This window comes from Hemiscyllium ocellatum, chromosome 17 (genome assembly GCF_020745735.1).
Source record: "Hemiscyllium ocellatum isolate sHemOce1 chromosome 17, sHemOce1.pat.X.cur, whole genome shotgun sequence".
Taxonomy (NCBI): domain Eukaryota; kingdom Metazoa; phylum Chordata; class Chondrichthyes; order Orectolobiformes; family Hemiscylliidae; genus Hemiscyllium; species Hemiscyllium ocellatum.
The window spans coordinates 47,333,231-47,354,415 of NC_083417.1; the positions used below are offsets into that span (position 1 = coordinate 47,333,231).

Consider the following 21,185-nt stretch of genomic DNA (forward strand, 5'->3'; position numbering starts at 1 on the left):
AAATAAAAAGCTAGTTCTGCGGTAATCTTCAACCAAGTCACTATTAGCCTGCTGCCAACCATATTTTTTGCAGCTGTGTTGTTAAACTGCTCCTGCTTCCAAACTGTTTCTGCAAATAACCTAATGCCACTCTCAAGTATAAACAGATTTCAACCAGTTTGATGTCTTTACCACAGAAATTAATTATTCTGTGCCAGATTATACTGCTCCTCCAAACACTGCTGCTGTAATATTTGTATACTGGATTATTTTTAATGCAAAATTTAGTTGTAGTACAATTTAGTACAGCTTAGTTGGAGTACAATTCTGCTGATGGTCCAAGATCCTATATGGATGACCAGTCTTGATCTGTTTGAAGTCTGACCAATTTAGTATGATGATAATGCCAGACACATATTCAAAGGTATTTCCAATGTGAAGACAAGACTCTGTCTCTGCAAGGAGTATGTGGTGGCCAAACTTACCGATACTATCAGGACTGATGCACCTGTATCATGCAGATTGTGGAGGATGACTCTTACCACCTGCTGTATATCCAGTCTATCAGCTATGCCCTGTAGGATTTGACTAGCTTGGTCAGTAGTGGTACTGCCCAGCCACTCTTGGTGGTGAAATTGAGTCCCCATCCAGAGTACATTCTTCACTCTTGCCAACCTTAGTGCTTCCTGTAAGTGGTGTTCATCAGTTGATAGGAGACAGTATGTGGTAGTCAGGAGGAGGTTAGTTTGCCTATGTTTAACCTGATGCTAATAGACTTTGAGGTCTAGATCAACATTAAGGACTTACAGGGTAATTCCCTTCTGACTGTGTACCAATTCTTCTAAGACTATTGGATGAAGTCCATCTGGAACCAGGAAACTTTCAGCCTTTGGCTCTAATAACTTTTGCTGTACCCTTTCCTTGCTGTTTGATTTATTTTAGGTTTCTTCCTCCTTTTTTATCTTGGTTTACAATTAGTTCTCGGATGTCTTCTGTAGTGAAGACTGACACAAAATATCAGTTGAATTCTTCCTTCATTTGTTTACTCTCCATTATTAATTGTGCATCCACATCTTTCAGAGAACCAACATTCACTTCAGCTACTCTTATCCTTTGTAAGTGCTCATGGAAACTCCAACTAATAATTTTTACATTTCTAATTAGATTACGCTCAACTTCTAAGTTTTCCCTAGTTAGTTTTTTAATCCAACAATTCATAATGTGATTCCACAACAGTGCAACAATTCACCGCCCAAGATCAAATTTTCTACAAACAGGCCATCATAGGTCAGAAAGAGCCAAGGTGGCTGGTGTGTGCTGCCTGACATTTGGACCTTAAGCTGTTTTGAAGAGCGAATCTTGACCCCTGACTACCCTGTGTGGTTGCCTGACAGTACCCTAGCCTCTTGACTGCCCTTGACTTATTGTGCTGGGATGCCATATCTCCCTTGTCCTGACCAAAGGTTGTTGACAGTCATGATAAATTTCGTGGATTTATCTCTGTGCTAAACAGCAATGCAAGGTAAAAGTATTGTGGCCCTAATACCTCTGGTTGGGAAGGAAGAGGAGGAAAGTGTCTGCAAGGCAAGCTCATGCAGGGATGCTCTGAGTATTTAAGATAGGCTCATAGTGAGGAAGCATTCACAAGGCAAGTGAAAATGCCAATACATGCACCTTGGTTCATTCTGTGAGGAATGTGCCTATCTCTTTGTGTGTAATCTCTTTGAGGCAACATTTCAATGCTAATTGCTAGTGCACCCTGAAGTACAGCTTTAAAGTGCAGAAATAGGTCAGAGAGGTACCATGAAGGTCCCCAGAGGCTGACAGTTGACAGATGCCAGAATTCATGAATGGGGTGATTGCAGACAGTGCCCTGGAACATGCCCTGAGGTGTTGTGTAACCAAGATGAACATATGGTAGAACAAGGAGCGAGTTGGAGTTGCTAGGTATTCTGGCTTTTTTGTTGAAGGTTCTCACTATCTAGAAGTCTGTAGCTGTTCAGATTATAGGAGACTACATATTAATGAGGCGAAATGTGCAGTTAATGAGACTAACAATAAGCAATAATCTCTATTCGTAGGCATCTCATTTTTACCAATGAGAGTCTCAGCTGAAGCCTGGAACTCTGCTGGAAAATGCCATTAGTGAAGATGGGCTTCACTTGACTGTTCATGATTCTTCTAGATTTATCACCATAGCCCACATAATTCAGAGCCCTTCAAGATTCCATCTTATGAGGCTTGATGGATGCTTTATTCAGTTACATCATTAAAATTCTACATAGATATTAGATTTTTTTGTGAAATATTTGACATTCTACTCAGGCACACAGAGTAGTGAAATCATGAAGGGTATACTCTTCTACATTTCTATCTAAATTCTACTGCTCTTCCAAAAACCATGCTCCCATAATGACAGCAGAAGCAGGGTATTAGTAGAAAAGGTAGGTAATGTTGCAGTGTTACAGTGAACTATGCTGCTCCTCCGACCACTGTGCTTGCATCATGTTATTTTGTACTGAGTTTTCTTTATGCAATATTTAGCACTGCCAAAGAACCACCACGATCGGAAATAAATGACACATGTAAAATATATTTTATAACAAATCTAAATGAGCAAACAACACTGCAGTTCAAAGTTACCTTCATTTTCTCGGAATATAGCATTATTTCTATATCATAAAAGTTGCATAGAACTGGAAATGGATTCCAAATTGTTGCAAGTTCAAGCTGCATGAAACATTGCAGCTGTTCTAGCAAACCTTTGAGTATTTTTACATTTCTTTAAAATTTAAAGTGATGAGCTATAACTAGCAATTTAATCATATCAGCATCTGCCTCATTGTAAACTCATCTCTCTCCAAACTTGATCATCAGTAAAATGATGGAAGTGGTGATCAACTGTGCTAAGAAGCAGCACTTGCTTTGAAGGAATCTGCTCCACTTTGGATTCACCATGGCCACTTAACTAAAAACCACATTACAATCTTGATTCAGATAGGGAAAAAAGACTAACCATGGGCAAAAGGCGATACTGACTGCTCAGGATGTCAAGGCCACATTTGACTGAGTAGGCATCAAGAAGTCCTACCAAAACTGGGTGCAGTGGGAATTGGGGGTAATCTCTCCACTGGAGTCACACATGGCACAAAAGGAGATGGTTCATCTCTTCACCATCTTCAGCTGCTTCATCAATAGCCTTCCATCCATAATCAGGACAAAATTGTGGATGTCACACAAACCTTCTCAGAATTACAAAACTTGCAAGTTTTGTATCATCTGCAATCTTGGAAATTATTCCTTACACACTAAGATCTAGACCATTAATATCAATCAGGAAAAGTAAGTGTCCTAAAATACATTCCTGGAAAGCTCTACTACAAACCTTCCTCTGACCTGAAAAGGATCCATTAACCATTACTTCTAATTATCCCTATCCATCAGCTAATTTTGTATCCCTGTTGCTACTGTCCCTTTCATTCCATGAACTATAACTTTTCTGACCTCTGTTAACTTTAATTTTAGTTAGCAAGCAGGGAATATCTTACCAGTGAAATTCCCGTTTCTAATATAATAATATACTTTTATTTGAATTGTTTGAAGCTCTATTTATTGTGATTTCATTAGTCATTGTTTTTGTCCTTCTATACCAGAAGACCCTGTGAACTCCTGTTCTCTGCAATCCGTCAAAACACAGTGGAGTTTTCAGGCATCTGTATGATACAATACGCGAAGGTAGCCTACGTCTTGGCCTGCATAGTCAGTTCTCATCCCACAGATAATTGTAGATCATCATGTGTAAACATCTTTAGAGACTGCGGTTTCCGGTTTTGAGACTAATGTTTGACTGTGTGTTGGCTCCACGTTGATCAATCTTTAAATCTTGATTACTTTCTGCTAGCATATTAACTATAACTCAGGGTATTGTTTTGTCAGGTATAGAATGACTGGATACTTTTACTATATTGAAGGTTACACAAAACTGGGAAAAACAGAGTAATATAATGTAAATTCTGTGTTTCTGTAGTCACATTTTCACAGGTATTAATTCCCAAAATGCAATGCGGTATAGAAAAGATTAGATGTTCACACCAACTTCGCTTCCAAAAGCTCATCTTCACTACCGCCCTCACCCACCCAACCTTCCAACGTGCAGAACCACAAATGTCATTGCCAGTATTTTCCTTTGACTCGTGCATGGATCTGAAGTGACCATCAAATGCCTGCCATAGCAATTTTTTTCTTCTAGTAATATTGATAGTTTGATTGCGTGAGATTTATAAAATACAGGTTAATAAGAAGCTATTGTCTTGTGAATTTTTTTGTTCATTAACTGCAGAAAAAGAAGGCACATTTAGTGGTTTCCAATTTCATTTCTTTGTTTGAATATATTCTTAATGTAAACTCAAACAATGCAGGACAGATAGCATTAAATGTCTGCACGTTTGATATATTCAAGGGCTGTGTGTAATATACAGCAATGAATCGTTTGTCTTGAAGACAAGATTCATGCTTCTGAAACTATTCATAAATTAGCAATCATTTCAATTTATTTCTGTTGTTTGAATGTTCTCTGTGGAAATCAAATAGATTATAATGCTCATAACATTCAGTAAACACGCTAAGAAATTATCTATTGAATTTCTTCAGTAGCTACTGTATGATATTTTCAGTCTCTATATTCCAAAGCAATCAGATATTTTAGTTTATTTTCTAAACTTGTAACTGCAGGCTCACATGGACAAAATTTAATCATTTGTGACATTTTGGTTTCGAGATATGTAATCAGCAAAACCATGAATTCATGTATTATATAGTAGGAAAAACCCCATGAAATACAGTGTAGATATTACATATTCACATAAATTTATTGTCCAGAACTGATCTTATTTTGTATTTGATGAACACAGTTATACTAGACATTTATATGGGCTGTTGTGAATAGCGGTAGTGTTCCTGCCTGCTCCAGTAGCATTCTTGTGCAGGTTGATTAGAAAATAGCTACATCAGGCATTCATGAGGGTCAGTTGGAACTATAACCATGATGGAACAAAGGAACAGGAGTCCCTTGAGCCTATTTCGCATTCAGTTTGATCATGTCTGATCGGTTCCTCAAATCCATTTACTCACCATTGATATGTACCCATTGATACCCTTTTCTAAAAAAAATGTGAGAGTTAATCACACAAGCCAGATTTTTAGCAAAATGATCAATGATAGGAGATGACTTGCCCACAGGCTTGGATTTCAAGAATGATGATATCAGCTTTAAGATCTTAAATTACAACAGAAAAATGCTTGAAATGCACATGCGTCTTTCAGAATTTGTGAAGATGAAAACAGTTGGTTTATGCTTCAGGTTTGGACCCTTTCTCAGATTACCTCAGGAGTCTCAATGTAGAAATGTTAACCTGTGTTGTTCTTCGCAGATACTGATGGGCCTGATCTTATTTCGATGTTACAATATTCCAAAGTATTCTGAGTATTGTAGTCTTTGCTATGTAGGACATTGAGGTGCAGGCTATTGACACTAATATTGAGAGAAATATGCAAATTTATTTATTGTTGATGGATAATATTCAGCTTTACTAAAATAAGCAAATACTGTGCATAACAGTGCCCAAATGATGAGATATCTCGGCTTTCTATATTTCTTGCTATAGGTTGAATTTGAGTGGTTGCGACAATTCTGGTTTCAAGGGAAACGTTCAGCAAAGGCAAGCAACTGGTGGTTTGGACCAATGATTCTGCTGGAGAACTCTTGGAGAGAGATGGAGCAAATGGTATGTAAATTATTGTATTTTACTGATCCAGCATTGAGATGTGGATAATGAATGTTAGTTAGGAAGCATGCTCCTTCCTGTATTAATTTATTCAAACTAAATGTCCAGTCTGTGACTCAAACTAATGACTGTGACAGCTATGGTTTCTTTCTTTGGTTAAAACTATGAAAATGCATTGCACGTGGAATTAAATATAAAAATGGAAGAATAAAGTCATTTTAGAACCCTATTAAATGCAGTTGATACAAAGCTTTATGACTCTATTTTGAAATAGAGTGGTATCATAAACATTCTCTGGATGGCGCTTGAATAAGAACTTGGTTAAAAAAAATGTCTCAGATGAAGCCAATTTATGATCCTAATTTAACTTGCACAACATTCTGTTAATCCATTACTCATGTTGTCAAAGACTCATATTGGCTCCTAGTTACTCAACAGCTCAATTTTTAAGGCTTCTCCCCATCACTTTAAACTTACTACAGTCCTATAGTCTCTAAGTTATATATTCTTCAAGAAATCTGGCCTCTTAAGCATTCCTAATTGTAATCTATCCATGATTGGTAACTGTTCCTCTAGCTACCAAGATCTGGAATTCTTCCCCTTGCCAACCCCACATTACTCCTGTACCTTCCTACCTTGCTTTTCATCATTAAGACATTCATTAAAATTTAGCTTTTGGTCCAAATTTAGTTTCATACAACTTCTGTGAAGCCCCTGTATTGAGAGCACTATGCACATGCAAGTGTTTAATTCATTAAGACAGAAGTTAATGTCCCAATTACCTTGTCCCCCCCAAAATCATCTCTTGGAAGTAATCAACAAACCTTGGTACCACCAGATGATACTCGAGTAGGGTTTTCTGAATGTGGCTTCACGCACATGGCTAGTCATTTTGAATTCTTAAGTCACCTGCAGTGGCCAGTGTAGTTTAAGAATTAAAACAGCAGAGGGTACTATTGCATCAGCAGTATATAGAAGCCGCAATGGCCAGAAAACAGGAAAGCAATCAACAGCGTTTAACAGGACAATGTAACTTATCGTTGGAAAATAGCCTCACTTTCATTTGCACATGGATGTCCATTTACTGTGATCCTAAATTTTGCAATAAATCAAATGATTAAATTGACTGACAAAAGTAGATTTTGTTTCAAAAAGGAAATTTATAGAGATTTGGATGTGCATTTTGGCTCGATTCAGTCACAAGTATGTCCATTGGTTTCTGGGAAACTAGTAATATAAATAATCTGGTTCCAAAAATGATCATAAATGGCTCTATTCAGGTTTAATGGGGATTGCAGATTTAATTCTTAGAAATTTAACTAATTCAAGATTGTTAAAATTTTAATTTCAACGGTAATAGGCTAGTATTTAAAATGATTGAAAAAGAAATACTTGAGAAAAATATGTAGCTGCTGCAATCAATGTTTATATCCATGTGTTACTGTGTGCTAGGGTAGTCTGTATATTATTGTGCTTCGCTGTGAGTCATGATACATTTATAATTTATTTTAAAATTTTTGGCAACTTGTAATTAACTTCAAAATATTTTATCGACATCTTCTCTAATCTGCTAGCAAGTAAATCATTCTGATTTTTGACACACACATCGTGTTGTCAAGAACTGATTTGTCGGGGTGGCATTATAGTTTGGAGCACCACAATATGATGGATAGAATAGAATTTCAAGTTCCACACAGACTCATTTTAGTTGCACTACTGTGGAGAAGCGCTTGAGAACTCCTTCAAAAAAAAGTGAATAAGTAAATCACAAAAATGCAAAGAGAGAGAATGTGTATCATTCTTGGGCTGATTCTTTCATTTAGCCAGCTCAAAACCAAAGACTTGGCCAGTAGCCTGACTGTCATCTTAGCTACAGAAAGTGTTTTAGCCATTGAGACCAGAGCAAGGGAAGAATGAGAGCGGAATTAAAGGGCAACATCCGTATACATCCTACAATAAAGCAAGTTAATGTATTTATCACTTTTAAGTTTATGAAGCCTTCATTTAATATACACAAAATTGTCTACAGCAATTCTGTGCAGAAAATGTGTTGCTGGAAAAGCGCAGCAGGTCAGGCAGCATCCAAGGAGCAGGAGAATCGATGTTTCGGGCATGAGCCCTGAACATCGATCCTCCTGCTCCTTGGATGCTGCCTGACCTGCTGCGCTTTTCCAGCAACACATTTTCAGCTCTGATCTCCAGCATCTGCAGTCCTCACTTTCTCCTAGCAATTCTGTGCAACCAGACATGTGTCTAATGTTGATATTTTAATTTCTATTTGTAATCATTTTCTTTGTGATTACTGAAATTTTGGTTCATATTGCATTAGCAAAAGTCTTGCACACAATTTAACTTGCCCAAAAGCACTTATTTTGTTTGATTTGTATTAATTAATAGTATTTTCATCACTAATATTGTATTACTGTCAGATGTAAAAACAAAATCATATTTCTTTTCCAAGTTTTCAAGTCATTTGCTGTACTTTTCCAAACATAGTTTATTCAGCCCTTACTTGGAGTTCAGGACTGATTATAAAGATGAACATAGAGTCATAGAGATGAACAGTATGGAAACGGACCCTTTGGTCCAATTCATCCATGCTGACCAGATATCCTAAATAAACCTAATCACATTTGCCAACATTTGGCCCATATTCACCTAAACTCTTTCTATTCATACACCCATCCAGATGCCTTCTAAATGTTGTAATTGTACCAACCTCCACAACTTCCTTTGGCAGCTCGTTCCATACATGTATCCCTCTCACCCTAAACCTATGCTATCTAGTTCTGAGCTCCCTTACCCAGGGAGAAGACCTTGTCTATTTACACTATTCATGCCCCTCGTGAATTTATAAACCTCTATAAGGTCACCTCTCAACATCCAACACTCCAGAGAAAACAGCCCCAGCCTATTCAGCCTCTCCCTATAGCTCAAACCTTCCAACCCTGGCAACATCCTTGTAAATCTTCACTGAACCCTTTCAAGTTTCACAACATCTTTCCTATAGCAGGGAGATCACATTTCAATGAACAATTGTTTCAAACAGCAACTTCTTTTTCTCTGGGATGCATATCCTGCAAAATTAGGTAACAGAATCGTAAAAGAATGACGCAAGTGAAACTGTCTTTAGTGAGACTGTCAAAATACATTCACATAAGCAATATTGTTATAGGATATGTAATGCACACCATGGTACGTGACTTTACAAATTATGAAGTCGATTATCCTTGCTGAAAAGAATCACAACATAATCCTTCTGTTCAAATTTATGCCAAATTTAATTCTTAAAAATCAAAACTATCAAGAATCATTAATCTAAATTGCTTTTCTTTTTTTTAAACTAACTTCCATGGTACTCTTGCTTACAATGATGACATAATTGGTTTGAAGAGTCTCTAAGTAACCGACAGTGTTGAGGGAGTTTAGCTGTCATGTTGTAAAGGATACGCGTGTCCTTGCACTTCCTACTCACACTGTCAGTCTGAGTACTTCCTCCCAAACCTTGTGGTGTGATAAGAAACATTTTGTAAAGAAAAGTATTCTTTTTAAAAAATAAAGGGAGAAGCGATTACAGAGGTAACCAGAGTTATCTGTATTAAATAAGATATACCATTTACGACACTGATTCTTTAAAGAATATCCATGTTCACATCGGTTGGTGTAATGATTGTATTAACTGCTGTGTACTTACATTTGCTGCCACACTTGATAGTTTACCTTGTATGCCATGAGAATTGTGGACATGCTCTCAAACAACCATTGAGATGACATGTGAGCTTTAAGTGACACATTTGTGCAAAGGTACAGTGCCCGTGCAGAGCTTTATATTGGGTTTGGCGCTCTCACAAGCATTTGGTGCTTTCAAACACATTCATTAGAAGAAGCCATTATGCTAATTCAGCGAGCTGCTGTATGATAACCACATGCTGCTTTACATGCTTTTCTTCTTTCTATGCTACAGGAAAGGTTTAAAAGTTCACCATCTCTTTTGTTGACCTACATTTGCTGAATTTTTAAAACCATCATCAATCAAATTTACACACCCGTGTTTCACATGTCGCAGTCGCCTTACAATTTTTGTGCCGTATTGTAGATTGCTTTAGTAAAGTCAGTTTTGCAGAATGAAGCCTTCTTATTATCATACCCAACAGTACAATGATGGCAGCTGGTCTTTGCCAACCAGCACGTATAATATTAAACAGCTGTAGCTGAACAGGTTTATGTATATTTAAAAATGAAAGAGAAAAATGAATGGATTTGCTCAGAAATTAGATAAGGAAAGCTCTAAAAATATTGGAAATCAGGTGAGTATGGAGAAGTACGCGCCTACTATGATTTAATGTGTTTTGATATTAATATATGATCTAATATCAGATTTTTTGTGGTTCGTTGGGGCACTTTTAACCAAGAAGTCAATATTTCACTAAAACTGATCATATTATGACACAAAGAGGGATCAGTTGTGCTCAAATGAATAGAAAATATTCAAAATCCTACGTTAATAAAGGGACTAATATACTAAAAGGTTGGATAAAGAACAGGTTTCACTGTGACTAAACAGTTGCCATTTTATTTCTATATGAAAACATGTTTTTCTGCATTGTACAATTTATAAAAATTTCAGATTCCTTCAGGAGGGAGAAATGATTTTTTTGAGGAATGCTGGGAAAGAAATGGCCAATTACCTCCGGTTTACCAATCCTACACAATGTCTCATGTTTATCCTTTTAATTCTGAATTTTCTTGACATTTTGCTGAACACAAACCTGTTTTCTGTTGCACAGCATCTTGAAGAATTGTATTTGATGAACTACAGTACCAAGTATCAATAAGAATTTCAACAGTATTTTGTAGGTGAACTTTACAAATAGAACGAGCCTGGTAATGGTGCAGAAATGCTACGTAGTCTCCCTGGGTTAATGACAGTTTCTGAATTTCATTGGTCAATCTCAACTACTTTTCAGAATACCATAATATTATTTTAAATAATGTGAAAACCATTTTTTGCCAACAATACCCCTTTCCTAAAGTTAATGTATTTCTACAGAAATACATTCCTCAATTTGCCTCATAATTTCTGTGCAGTTGAAGAAAGAATATCAAATAAATTTCACTATGTATTTTGACGATTGTTTTTGACAAGTTTTTTTTACATTACCTTAAATCACTTTTAAAAAGGATTTAGAATGAACATTTAAATTTGAAAGGAAAATATAAATGCAGAAAACAAACAAAAAACTGAGAGCAGCTATTTTCTGAGCCCAACATTAGGAGCCTTTATTTCAAAGCTTACCAAGTCAAGATGTGCACAATACATTATGAGACTCAATGTAAAGGAAATTTCTGAAGCAATAACAATGAAAGCAGTTCTTCAGTAATGTTTAGATCTCACTAACATTTTTAAACTTTCTTTTTAATAAATGTTTTAATTTAAAATATAAAATTGTCATTGCATTGATGGTATTTTGGACAGATTTCATTGTTATCAGTATGTATATATTCAAATCACCTTAACTCAAAAAATGCAGCAGAATGGTTATAGTGAGAAAAACCCTGTGCTTTGAAGATAGGTTTCAACTATTTGTTTGGGTGAAAATTATCATTAAATTTCTAATTTCAAGGTGCCATGGTTCTTGAAAGCACAAGTCAAGAATAGATCTTTTATATTTACCATATTCTAATGGCACTATTTATTCCTGGCATTTTATCTCCCTGTGGACAGTTTCCCCCCACAGTTTTCACTGTTGTGATGTAAATGTTGAACCTTCCATTAAAATGACATCCAGATAAAGCATCAAGCATTTTTGCAAAATATTACCCTATGAAATGATGAGCTATTAGATGAATGCTGCATTTATTGAAAGATGAAGGTTAAGTAAATGTTTGTGTTTCATAAAAGGCATCTGAGATTGAAGCATTATCAGGTGTGAGATTAAGATAGCAGTCAACACCGTTCAAAGATACAGTTACTTTTCAAAAGAACCTATACAAGCTTTGCTTTCTGAGTAAAAGAGGTAACATAAAAAGCCAAGAATCTCTTGTGAGATGATTGAGACTTGCTATTGCTGTTCCTAGATGCATCGGATAGCAGCCTGTCTCCCAGGGTCTGAAATCATGCAATCCTAAAGGCAACTAAAATTCGTATCAGCTGCAAAATGTATAAAATCCACAGAGCTTAAAAACAACTTCTGTGTCTGTTTAAAAAAATGAAATCCAATTTAAATATTTTTGATTGTAATGAGCAAAAGCTTGTTTACTAAAAAAATTAATTTTTACCATCTTTAAATATTTAGTGTTGAAATGCATTTGCCTATTCCACCACTTTGTCCTGAAGACCTGTTAACACTTGTCCACAGAAGAAAAAGTTTTGATTTTCAGTTCCATTTTTCTTACGTATGACATAATAAATATGGGTATATTTAGTTTAATTTACATTAAGATTTTTGATGAATACAAGTTACTTCTTCATTGTTATTGGTCTTCTTTGCAGTCAAATGAAAATTAGCAGAGCCTCTGTGCATTGTTTCTCAGTTCAGTCAGGAAGATGCAATTTATGGAAATGACTGCTAGTATGATACATGAATAAAGAAGGCGAGATGTGGAAATATCATTTCAAACACACCTCTGTTAACAAAAATATGAAAGTAAATACTTGTCTCCTTAAACTGTTGTAGTCTGCAGCTTTGGACCTCTAGACAGGGTGTTGAGTACTTGTCCACTGAGAATACATTGATGACAATATCTGGAAAGGCATCAGAGCAAACTATTGCATGCAGCTGACTTCTATTGTTTAGTTCTCTGGTTGATAGCCATATTCTGAGGTCACAAAGAATATGGAGTCATCAAAACTATAATGGTCAACTGTTATGACTCAGAGATACACTGCATGCCAAATTAGATTGACAACTCATTACCAAAAATAGTGTCATTTAAAATGTTTGCATTGAGCTTGATAGGAAAGTACTGATTAAAATGGTTCAGCCCTTATATATCTGACGGCATTTGATGGTTGAGGGTGTATTAATATCCAGCTTAGCTACTGTTTGCACTTTGGATAGGTCCCAGGGAAGAATATGAGATTGACCAGGTTTTCCCACTGTAGACACAAAGCAGTACTCTTGTACTAGTGGAAGAACTGATATGGGTTTTCTTGTTGCCTTTAAGTATTGGCACTAATACTTTTCTGTGTAAGCCCTTTCCTGACATGTTGAAAAGAAAATATTCTTTTGCATTTTTAAAGGATTTTCAAGCTGTCTAATAGTTAGCTTTAAATGAAAAGGTAAATTGTACTCTGTCTAAATAGAAACAGTAATGTTGTCTTTATCTGTATTAAATTAAAAAGATTTTGTGTGAGGTTTTGAAAAGTACAAATCCCTCTAATAGTGTAATCACTGAACTTAAAACACAAGAAAAGGTAACAGTGAGATCAGAATCACAGCCAACTTTCAAGCCAATTTTTTTCTTATCATGAGCAAGGATGCAGTGTGCCCTGTGCTTTTCTGATGATGAGCCTAGATTAAAAAAGACTGCTAGAGATGCGGATAAGCAAACCAAAAGCTTGAAACAGGAAATGTCATGCAGGGAAGACATTGTTGTAGATGACTACCTCAGAGCTTGATGCTTATCATGTTGCAAGAATGGACACGAAGGAAAGATGGAGAGGTAGTCAATGAAATATTGCTTCAGGTGAAGCGCCTTGGCCTTTCTACTTGACCTATTGGTCCATAAACACATACTGTCTAATGCATCTTTTTCAGACTTTGTACTCACATTAACCTTTCTGGAAGCACACATATTCTGTGAGCAAAAAAAGGAAATGGCTGTTGCAAAATATAACACCTTTACCAATGATGCTGAAATAAATTTAATTATCACATAGAATAAAATAATTTCATCTATTAACATAATACAGATTTTCAACTGGCTATCCAGTCACAAATTTGATGCTGTGGATCAGCTGCTAAAACCAAAACTGTGGTTGTAAAAATAGTACTGTACACTAGAGGTTCCCAACTTTTTCACAATCAAGGCACACTTCAATGAAGTAAAATTCCATGGTACACTCATTTTTTTAAGTTGAATTGATTGTTCATAAATGTCACATTTACTTGCATTTTAATATGCCATAATAGAAATGGAGACCTCCAAGTGATTGTTGAGGCTCCCCTGCTGCTGCTTCACAATGTGGAGTTGACTGTCAGTGTCATGGAATCACTGCAAAACTGGCACTGTGGGATCGACTGTGAACCTGACACTGTGTATTGACTGTAAAACACATGCTGTGGATTGACTATAAAACACATGCTGTGGGTCTGGTTGTAAAATAGATTCTATAGCTTGAGTGTAAAACTGGTGCTGTTGATTCATCATAAAAGCAGAACTATAGATCCATTGCAAAACCAGCATTCTGGATCCATTGCAAAACCAGCATAATGGATCCACTGTAAAACCACCACTTTAGATCAACTGTAGAACCAGCATGGTGGATTAATTATAAATCTAGCACTGTAGATTGACTATAAAACCAGTTCTATGGATCTAGTGTAAAACTAGCACTATAGATCAACTATAAAACTGGTTTTGGAAAGACTGACTAGAAACAAACCAATACTGTGGATTGGCTGTAAAACCGGTGTTCTGGATCAACAGCCTAATCTAGAAATAGTCTGGTTTTCAAATGATGGAACAGTGAAAATCCACTGTTTTCTATAATGACCCCATGGCATCATTTTTATGCTTGAGTGGGATTTTGAAAACCTGTCCTCCGTATGCCTCCAACATATTCCACAATTTCTTTCTTGTTTCTGTTTTTCTTTGAATCGCATTTTAAGAACTAGTGGAGGAAAGCAGTAGCACTGATTCTGTGAAGGACAGAGTTAGGATACTTAGTTAAAATGACAAGATTCCTTTAGCTCCTAGGATTACTTATTATCCACTAATACCAATGTATTGGTGTTTGACAGTTGCATTTTGTATGGCTTGTGAGATAATTGTCACAATTATGCCATCAACATAAACAAATGTTTATTTAACAAAAAGAGCCCAACAAGACTGAAATGATTGTATAATCTTTAACGTGGAGTTAAATGAGGAATCTAAAAGTTGCAATCAGTGATTTTGTTCTTCAGCACAGGGTTGGCTGTTGAAATTCCTGCAGGGTGCAATTGATTAGAAATCATTTAACACACAATAACTTCCGATGTTATGATGTTTGTCATACTATAAAGATCCTTTTATAGAAGTTATTCCTTGTTGAATCAAGTATACCTGGCCTTTTAAGAGCATGTTTTCATGAGAAGGCAAGACTCTATGAAGAGGGTCGACCATCCATGGCTAAAGAAGGAAGCTGAGTATATAATAAAATTGGTGATTTGGTGAAAAATAGTGGCAGACAAGAAATTGGAGTAAAATTCAAAGGCAACAAAAAGCTGACTAAAAACAATTAAAAAAAAGAAAAATTAGAGTATGGGGGCAAAGGAATAGTAAGAATTTCTATATGTATTTAAAAAGGAAGTGATAAGTGATGTGAATATTGGTTATTTTCATCTATTTCATTGTTAAGGATATACATAACACCCCACCAATAATTGTTAATAAGAGATGGAGGAACTTAAAACTCTGTGGAAAAGAATACTGAGAAAATTATTGGAACTAAAACTTTGCAAGTCCCCACATCTTGATGGCTTTCATCCTTTAGCGTTTAAAAGAAGTGGCTGCTGTAATAATAGGTGCATTGGTTTGACTTTTCCAATGTACTTCAGGTTTTGGAAAGGTCCCATTACGTTGAAACATAGCAAATGTAACTTCCGTATTCAAGGGCTAAGAGTGAAAGCAGGAAACTACAGGCAGTTAGCTTAACATCTGTCGTAAGGAAATTTGAGTCTAGAAGAATCGGAGGGATATGCTGTGAGGATGTTTCCACTTATTAGAGAGACTAGAAAGGAAGACTGAATGTTCTCATTTTTTGGTGGTTTCTTAGTGAGATTTGCCATGGCCTAAACTGGCTTTTCTCACTCAATCACTGGCTCATTAATTATGCAACTGGCCTTTCTGGCACTCGTAACACCACTCAAAAGCTCTCACCCTCCTCATCCTTCCAAGCTACGAGCTTGTCCTACTTTCTACGCTTCCTACTAGCTCACTGGGGATACCTTATCTCCTCTCCTGCTCATGCTCTTGCCACTAACTACAATTTGATCTGTCATACTCAGTTCTTCCTTCGCTCTCATTGGACGAAAAATTGGCCCACTGCCTGGATGAGTGTATGCACAGCGTTCTGACTGGCTTATCTGTGATCCCCAGAGAGGTTGCGCTTGACCTGAAGGACTGACTGAGGCTTGCTCCCCAGACAACTGGCCCCATTTGGTTCTAAGGAAAATAGGAAGAATGTGAGCTGCATAGAAATAAGGTGATAATAATGAGGTACAAATTGCATGGAAGCTAAGTAATTTCTGCTCATTCATAAAGGTCAGACCTTTCTATTTAAACTCTACATGGAAATTAGGAATTTCTTTTCTTAACAGTTTTTTCCAATATTGGTGTGTGTTCCCAACTTTCTTGCTTTTGTCTGCGGTTCAAGATAGTCTATAATTCTGCACAAAGGGATCTCCCCTTTAAGACAAATGAGAAACTTTCCATGAGGTCATGATACTGTGGAATTCTCTTCCTCAGGGAACAACAGAGACAGGTTAATTGAATATTTTTAATTGTTGACTAACAATGGAGTCAAGGGTGTAGAGTTAGGCAGGAAAGTAAAGTTCAGACTGCAGTCAGATCACCCATGATTTTATCAAATGACAAAATGATCTTGAAGAGTGAATGTACACCTTTTGCTCCTAATTCATATGTTTCTGTGTGTATATTTGTAATTACTGTTTCACAATTTCCCTGGTCTTGAGGACAAATACTGACCTCAAACAGCTGCCATGATCACCTGATAATAGATTGAAGCAAGTCTAAGAGACCTGTGAATCATAGAATCCCTTGCAGTGCAGAAAGAAGCCATTTAACCCATTGAGTCAACCAACCCTCTGAAGAGCATCCCAACTAGAACCACCTCACCACTCTATCCCTTTAACCAAACGTTTACCATGTCTAATTTACCTAGCCTGCATATCCTTGGACACACAGGGCAATTTTCCAAGGCCAATCCACCTAACCTGCACATATTTGGATTGTGGGAGAAAACGGGACCACTAGGAAGAAACCCGTGTGGACACGGGGACAATGCATAAACTCCATACAGTCACCCGAGGCTGGAATCAAACATGGGTTCCTAGTGTTGTGATGCAGCAGTGCTAACCACTGACCCGACTTGAACAGGTTATTTCTGTGTAAGTGCTGCTTGATGGCATTGTTGATAACCCTTTCCATCACTTGACTGATAATTGAGAGTAGACTGAAGGCAGATTTGACCATTTGGACTTGTCCTACATTTTGTGTGCAGGACATATCCTGGGCAACTTTCCACAAGGTTGGGTGGATGCCAGTGTTGTAGCTGGACTGGAATAGCTTGGCTCGAGGTATGCCACATTCTAAGCACACCTCTCAAGTACTATTGTCAGAATAGCCTTTGAAGTATCCAGTGTCTTCAGCCGTTTCTTGATATCATATAGAGTGATTCAAATTACCTGGAGACTGGCGTCTATGACACTGGGGAGGTCCAAAGGAGGCTGAGGTGTATCATCCAGTCGGTGCTTCTGGCCAAAGATTCTGTACACTGAGATTCAATGTGACTAAGCCTCCCTGTTTGGGGCAATTAGCATTAAGACAATTGCTTGCATTGCTGATAACTGACTGTTTATATCACATTTCAGAATGTAAGTGGAACGTCATAAAGACATCTTACAGGATAAGTGTAACCAGTAATTCTATTATGATCTTTTTTGGAATCCTTTTTACTTCTGTGACAGATTATAACACAATATTTAGCATTCCCGACCCATCAAGAGGTACATGAAGTGTACATGTCTGGCTTGTTTTTGGTGGATGAAAATTTTCTGGAAGACTACTGCAGCAGCCAACATGACTCTTTTTGCTGATTAATGTCTTTTTAAAACAGTCAATAAATAAATGCCTAGGTATATATTAACATGGATTTTTACACTATGTGTGACAATAGCATTAAGGGTGGTCACTGTCTACTCAGGCTCCTTAGTACCAATTTCCTGTACGATTGAAGTAAGACTTCACTACTCCTGAACTTAAATCCTGCTACAATAAATTCTAAAATTCCATTAAATTTCCTAACACTTACTGCACCTGCCTGTTAGTTGTCAGTGACTTATTGACAAGGGCATCCAAATGCCTTTGCTCATCTACACATTCCAACCTCTCACTATTTAAGAAATACTTTGCACATTTGTTCTCCTACTAAAGTGGATAAACTCACATTTATACTCCAACAGCCATGTTCTTGCCCAATCATGAAGCCTGTTCACATCCTCTTAGAAATATTTTATTGTGTCTTCCTTATAATACAGTTTCCTGCCCAGCTTTGTACCACTGCAAATTTGGAAGTATTGTATTTGGTTTCCTACCAAATCATTGATGTATACAATATATTGTGAACAACTGGAACCCAAGTCAAGGTTCTTGCTGTGACCAACTAATCCCAAATTGCTAACGTAAGAATGACCCCTTTCTTTTTGTACAGAACCAAATTGCTGGAGGTCTGGCAGCATCCACGGAGAGAAATCGGGGTTGATGTTTCAGGTTCAGTGACCCTCTCTCAGAACGAATGTAGCGAGGAAAGAGTTTGACATTTCTTGTACTGTCTGTTTTCTGTTTCTTAATCAATTCTTAATCTACATCAATACATTGTCTCCTATACCTTGCTAACCAACATTCACGGGGGGCCTTTCCAGGAACCTTATGGAAATCCAAATATTGCACATCCATCAGCTCCCCCTCATCAATTTTGTTAGTAACGTCCTCAAAAAGGTTCAACATCAAACATGATTTTCCATTTGCAAATCCATGCTACCCAGTCAGACCATTTTTATCCAAGTGTCCATTTATTACATCCTTTATGACAGAATCTAGGATTTTTCCTCCCACTGACGTAAGGCTGTCAGTTGTATCACTGTTGCTTTTCCCCTTTCTTAAATAGTGGACTGATTTTTGTAAGCTTCCTCTCTGCTGCTCCAGAATCTGTGGAAATGTGAAAGATGATTACCAATGTATGGTTACCTCTATTGCCACGTCCCTTAACACACTAGGATGTAATTATCCAGCCTCAGTGACTTATTAGCTTTCTGACCCATTCATTTATCCAGGACTACCTTCATAATATTAATTTCCTTCAACTTTTCATTTTCCTTAGTGTCACAATGCTAGACCTTTTTTTTCTTAAAGCTGTTCCTTGACTCAAGGATACTCTGTTTTTCAGAGAGGTAATAAACCAGGCTGGGCTCCGATCAGACTGGTTTGGTACAGAGATGAAAAGGATTTTGAGAGGCCTTTTGTTTATATGTAAACAGATGAGACTTCAGACCAAAGTGATCATGTTTAGAAGTGACCTGTAGAATGAAAGGGGAGTGGTCAGCTTTCTAGCCGAGCAGTTTAGTTCAGTCCAGAAGTGGTTGGGAGTTCAGCAGTGGACTGTGTGAACAGACTCTCTTTCTGCCCTTCTAACTTTAACCCATAAGCATCTGTTCCATTTTTTTACACTGTTTTTCAAGAGAGTCTGCTTATTGGGACTGTTGTGTATATTTGGAACATCATAATTAAGTCTAGATGGATAGACTAAGTTCTGTGGGGGTTCTTTATTCTGTTCTTTGTGTTTCATTGGGTAATCTTGTGAATAAGTTTTTGTCTGTTTTAAAACCTGGTAATCAACCTTACTACCTCACTCTGGGTAATTGGTTGGGAGTTCAACAGTGAGCTGCGTGGAAACTCTCTCTCCTACCCTTCTAACTTCAACCTGTCAGCATCTGACCCTTTTTTATATTGAGTTTTAAAGAGGTTTGCTTATTGGGGCTGTTGTGTATATTTGGAACCGCATAATTAAGTCTAGTTTGGATAGACTGAGTTCTGTAGGGACTCTTCATTCTGTTCTTCGTGTTTCATTGTGTAATCTTGTGAATAAATTTTTTTGTCTGTTTTAAACCTGGTAGTCAACCACGGTAACTTAATCCGGGTAATTTTCACTGTACACGTACCGAAACAAATTGCAAAGTTATGGTGTGGGCTGCCTGCTTAAGAATGTTTTGAGTGGTTTGACCTAGTTCATAACATTAGTTACTTGGATCTCTAATTCTTGGAAATTTCTTATTCTTTCTCAGAAAAGACTGAAACAAAGTAATAATTTAGCTTCTCTGCCATTTCTTTATTCTCTGTTGTGTAATTTCCTGACTCTGCTTTTCATAGATGCACTTCCACTTGTGCAAGACATTTTCTTTTTATTTACCTGTAGAAGCTTTCATGGTCATTTTTATGTTTCTGCTAGATTACATATATAATCTATTCTTTCTTAGTAGTTTTGTGGTCCTCCTTTGCTGTATTCTAAAATTTCCCAAACCTTATATTCAGGCCATTGTTTAAGTCTTTTCTTTCAATCTTAAACAATCTCTATGCTCCCTAGTCAACCGCGGTTGACTGAATTGTTAAAATTTTTCACAACTTGAAGGAATGTACAGTTCCAGTGAGATATGCAATTATTCTTTAAATAACTGTACATAGGTAATGGACAATCTTTAACGTGTTTTCCCAAACCAGCTCAGCCAAATTTTGTCTCATGTTTTCATCATTTCTCTTATTCAAATTTAACACCCTTGTTTCAAATTAAACAACCTCATTCTCACATGTAATGCAAAATTCTATAATACTGTGGTCACTCATCCGTAAAGGTTATTTTAAGAACAATATGATTAATCCATCATTTTTCGTTATTGATTTCAAAATAATCTGTCGTCCAGGCAGTTCTTCAACTTGTTGCTGTAAAAAAAAATCTAGGTCACTCCAGAAATATGTTTCCACAGCCTTAACGCTCAATTGATTTACTCACAATATTTGCAGATTGAAGTCATCCACGATTACTGTGTTTCACAGGCTATAAACTTCTCTCATTGCCTGAGTTATACCATGTCCTATACTATCATTAACATTTTGGTTAGTTTTTTTTTGACCAACAATGTCTGCTATCCCTTGCTGTTTCTCAGTTCCACTCAAATAGATTCCACATATTGTTCTTCAGTCTGAGATTCTCCCTTGCTAATGTATTGATCCCTTCTCGTGATACATATGCAAATGCACCACATTTTCCTTTTCATCTGGTCTTCCTAATCTTGAAATATCCTTGAATATCCAGTCCCAGTCTTGATTACGATGTACCACATTCCTGTAATAGCAATTATATTTGTAACCATTCACCTCTATTTGTGCCTACAGATCATCTATTTTGTTGTGTGATGATTCTGT

The 21,185-nt window shown here is 36.8% G+C and overlaps 1 protein-coding gene across 1 annotated transcript in view; it reads left to right on the forward strand.

Annotated features, from left to right (window-relative positions):
• fto (FTO alpha-ketoglutarate dependent dioxygenase) overlaps positions 1-21,185 on the forward strand; it is a 412,244-nt gene that overhangs the window by 140,445 nt on the left and 250,614 nt on the right. Inside the window, exon 7 of the mRNA XM_060837726.1 lies at positions 5,643-5,762. Coding sequence (XP_060693709.1) covers positions 5,643-5,762 — 120 coding nt within the window. The remainder of the gene's footprint in view (positions 1-5,642; positions 5,763-21,185) is intronic.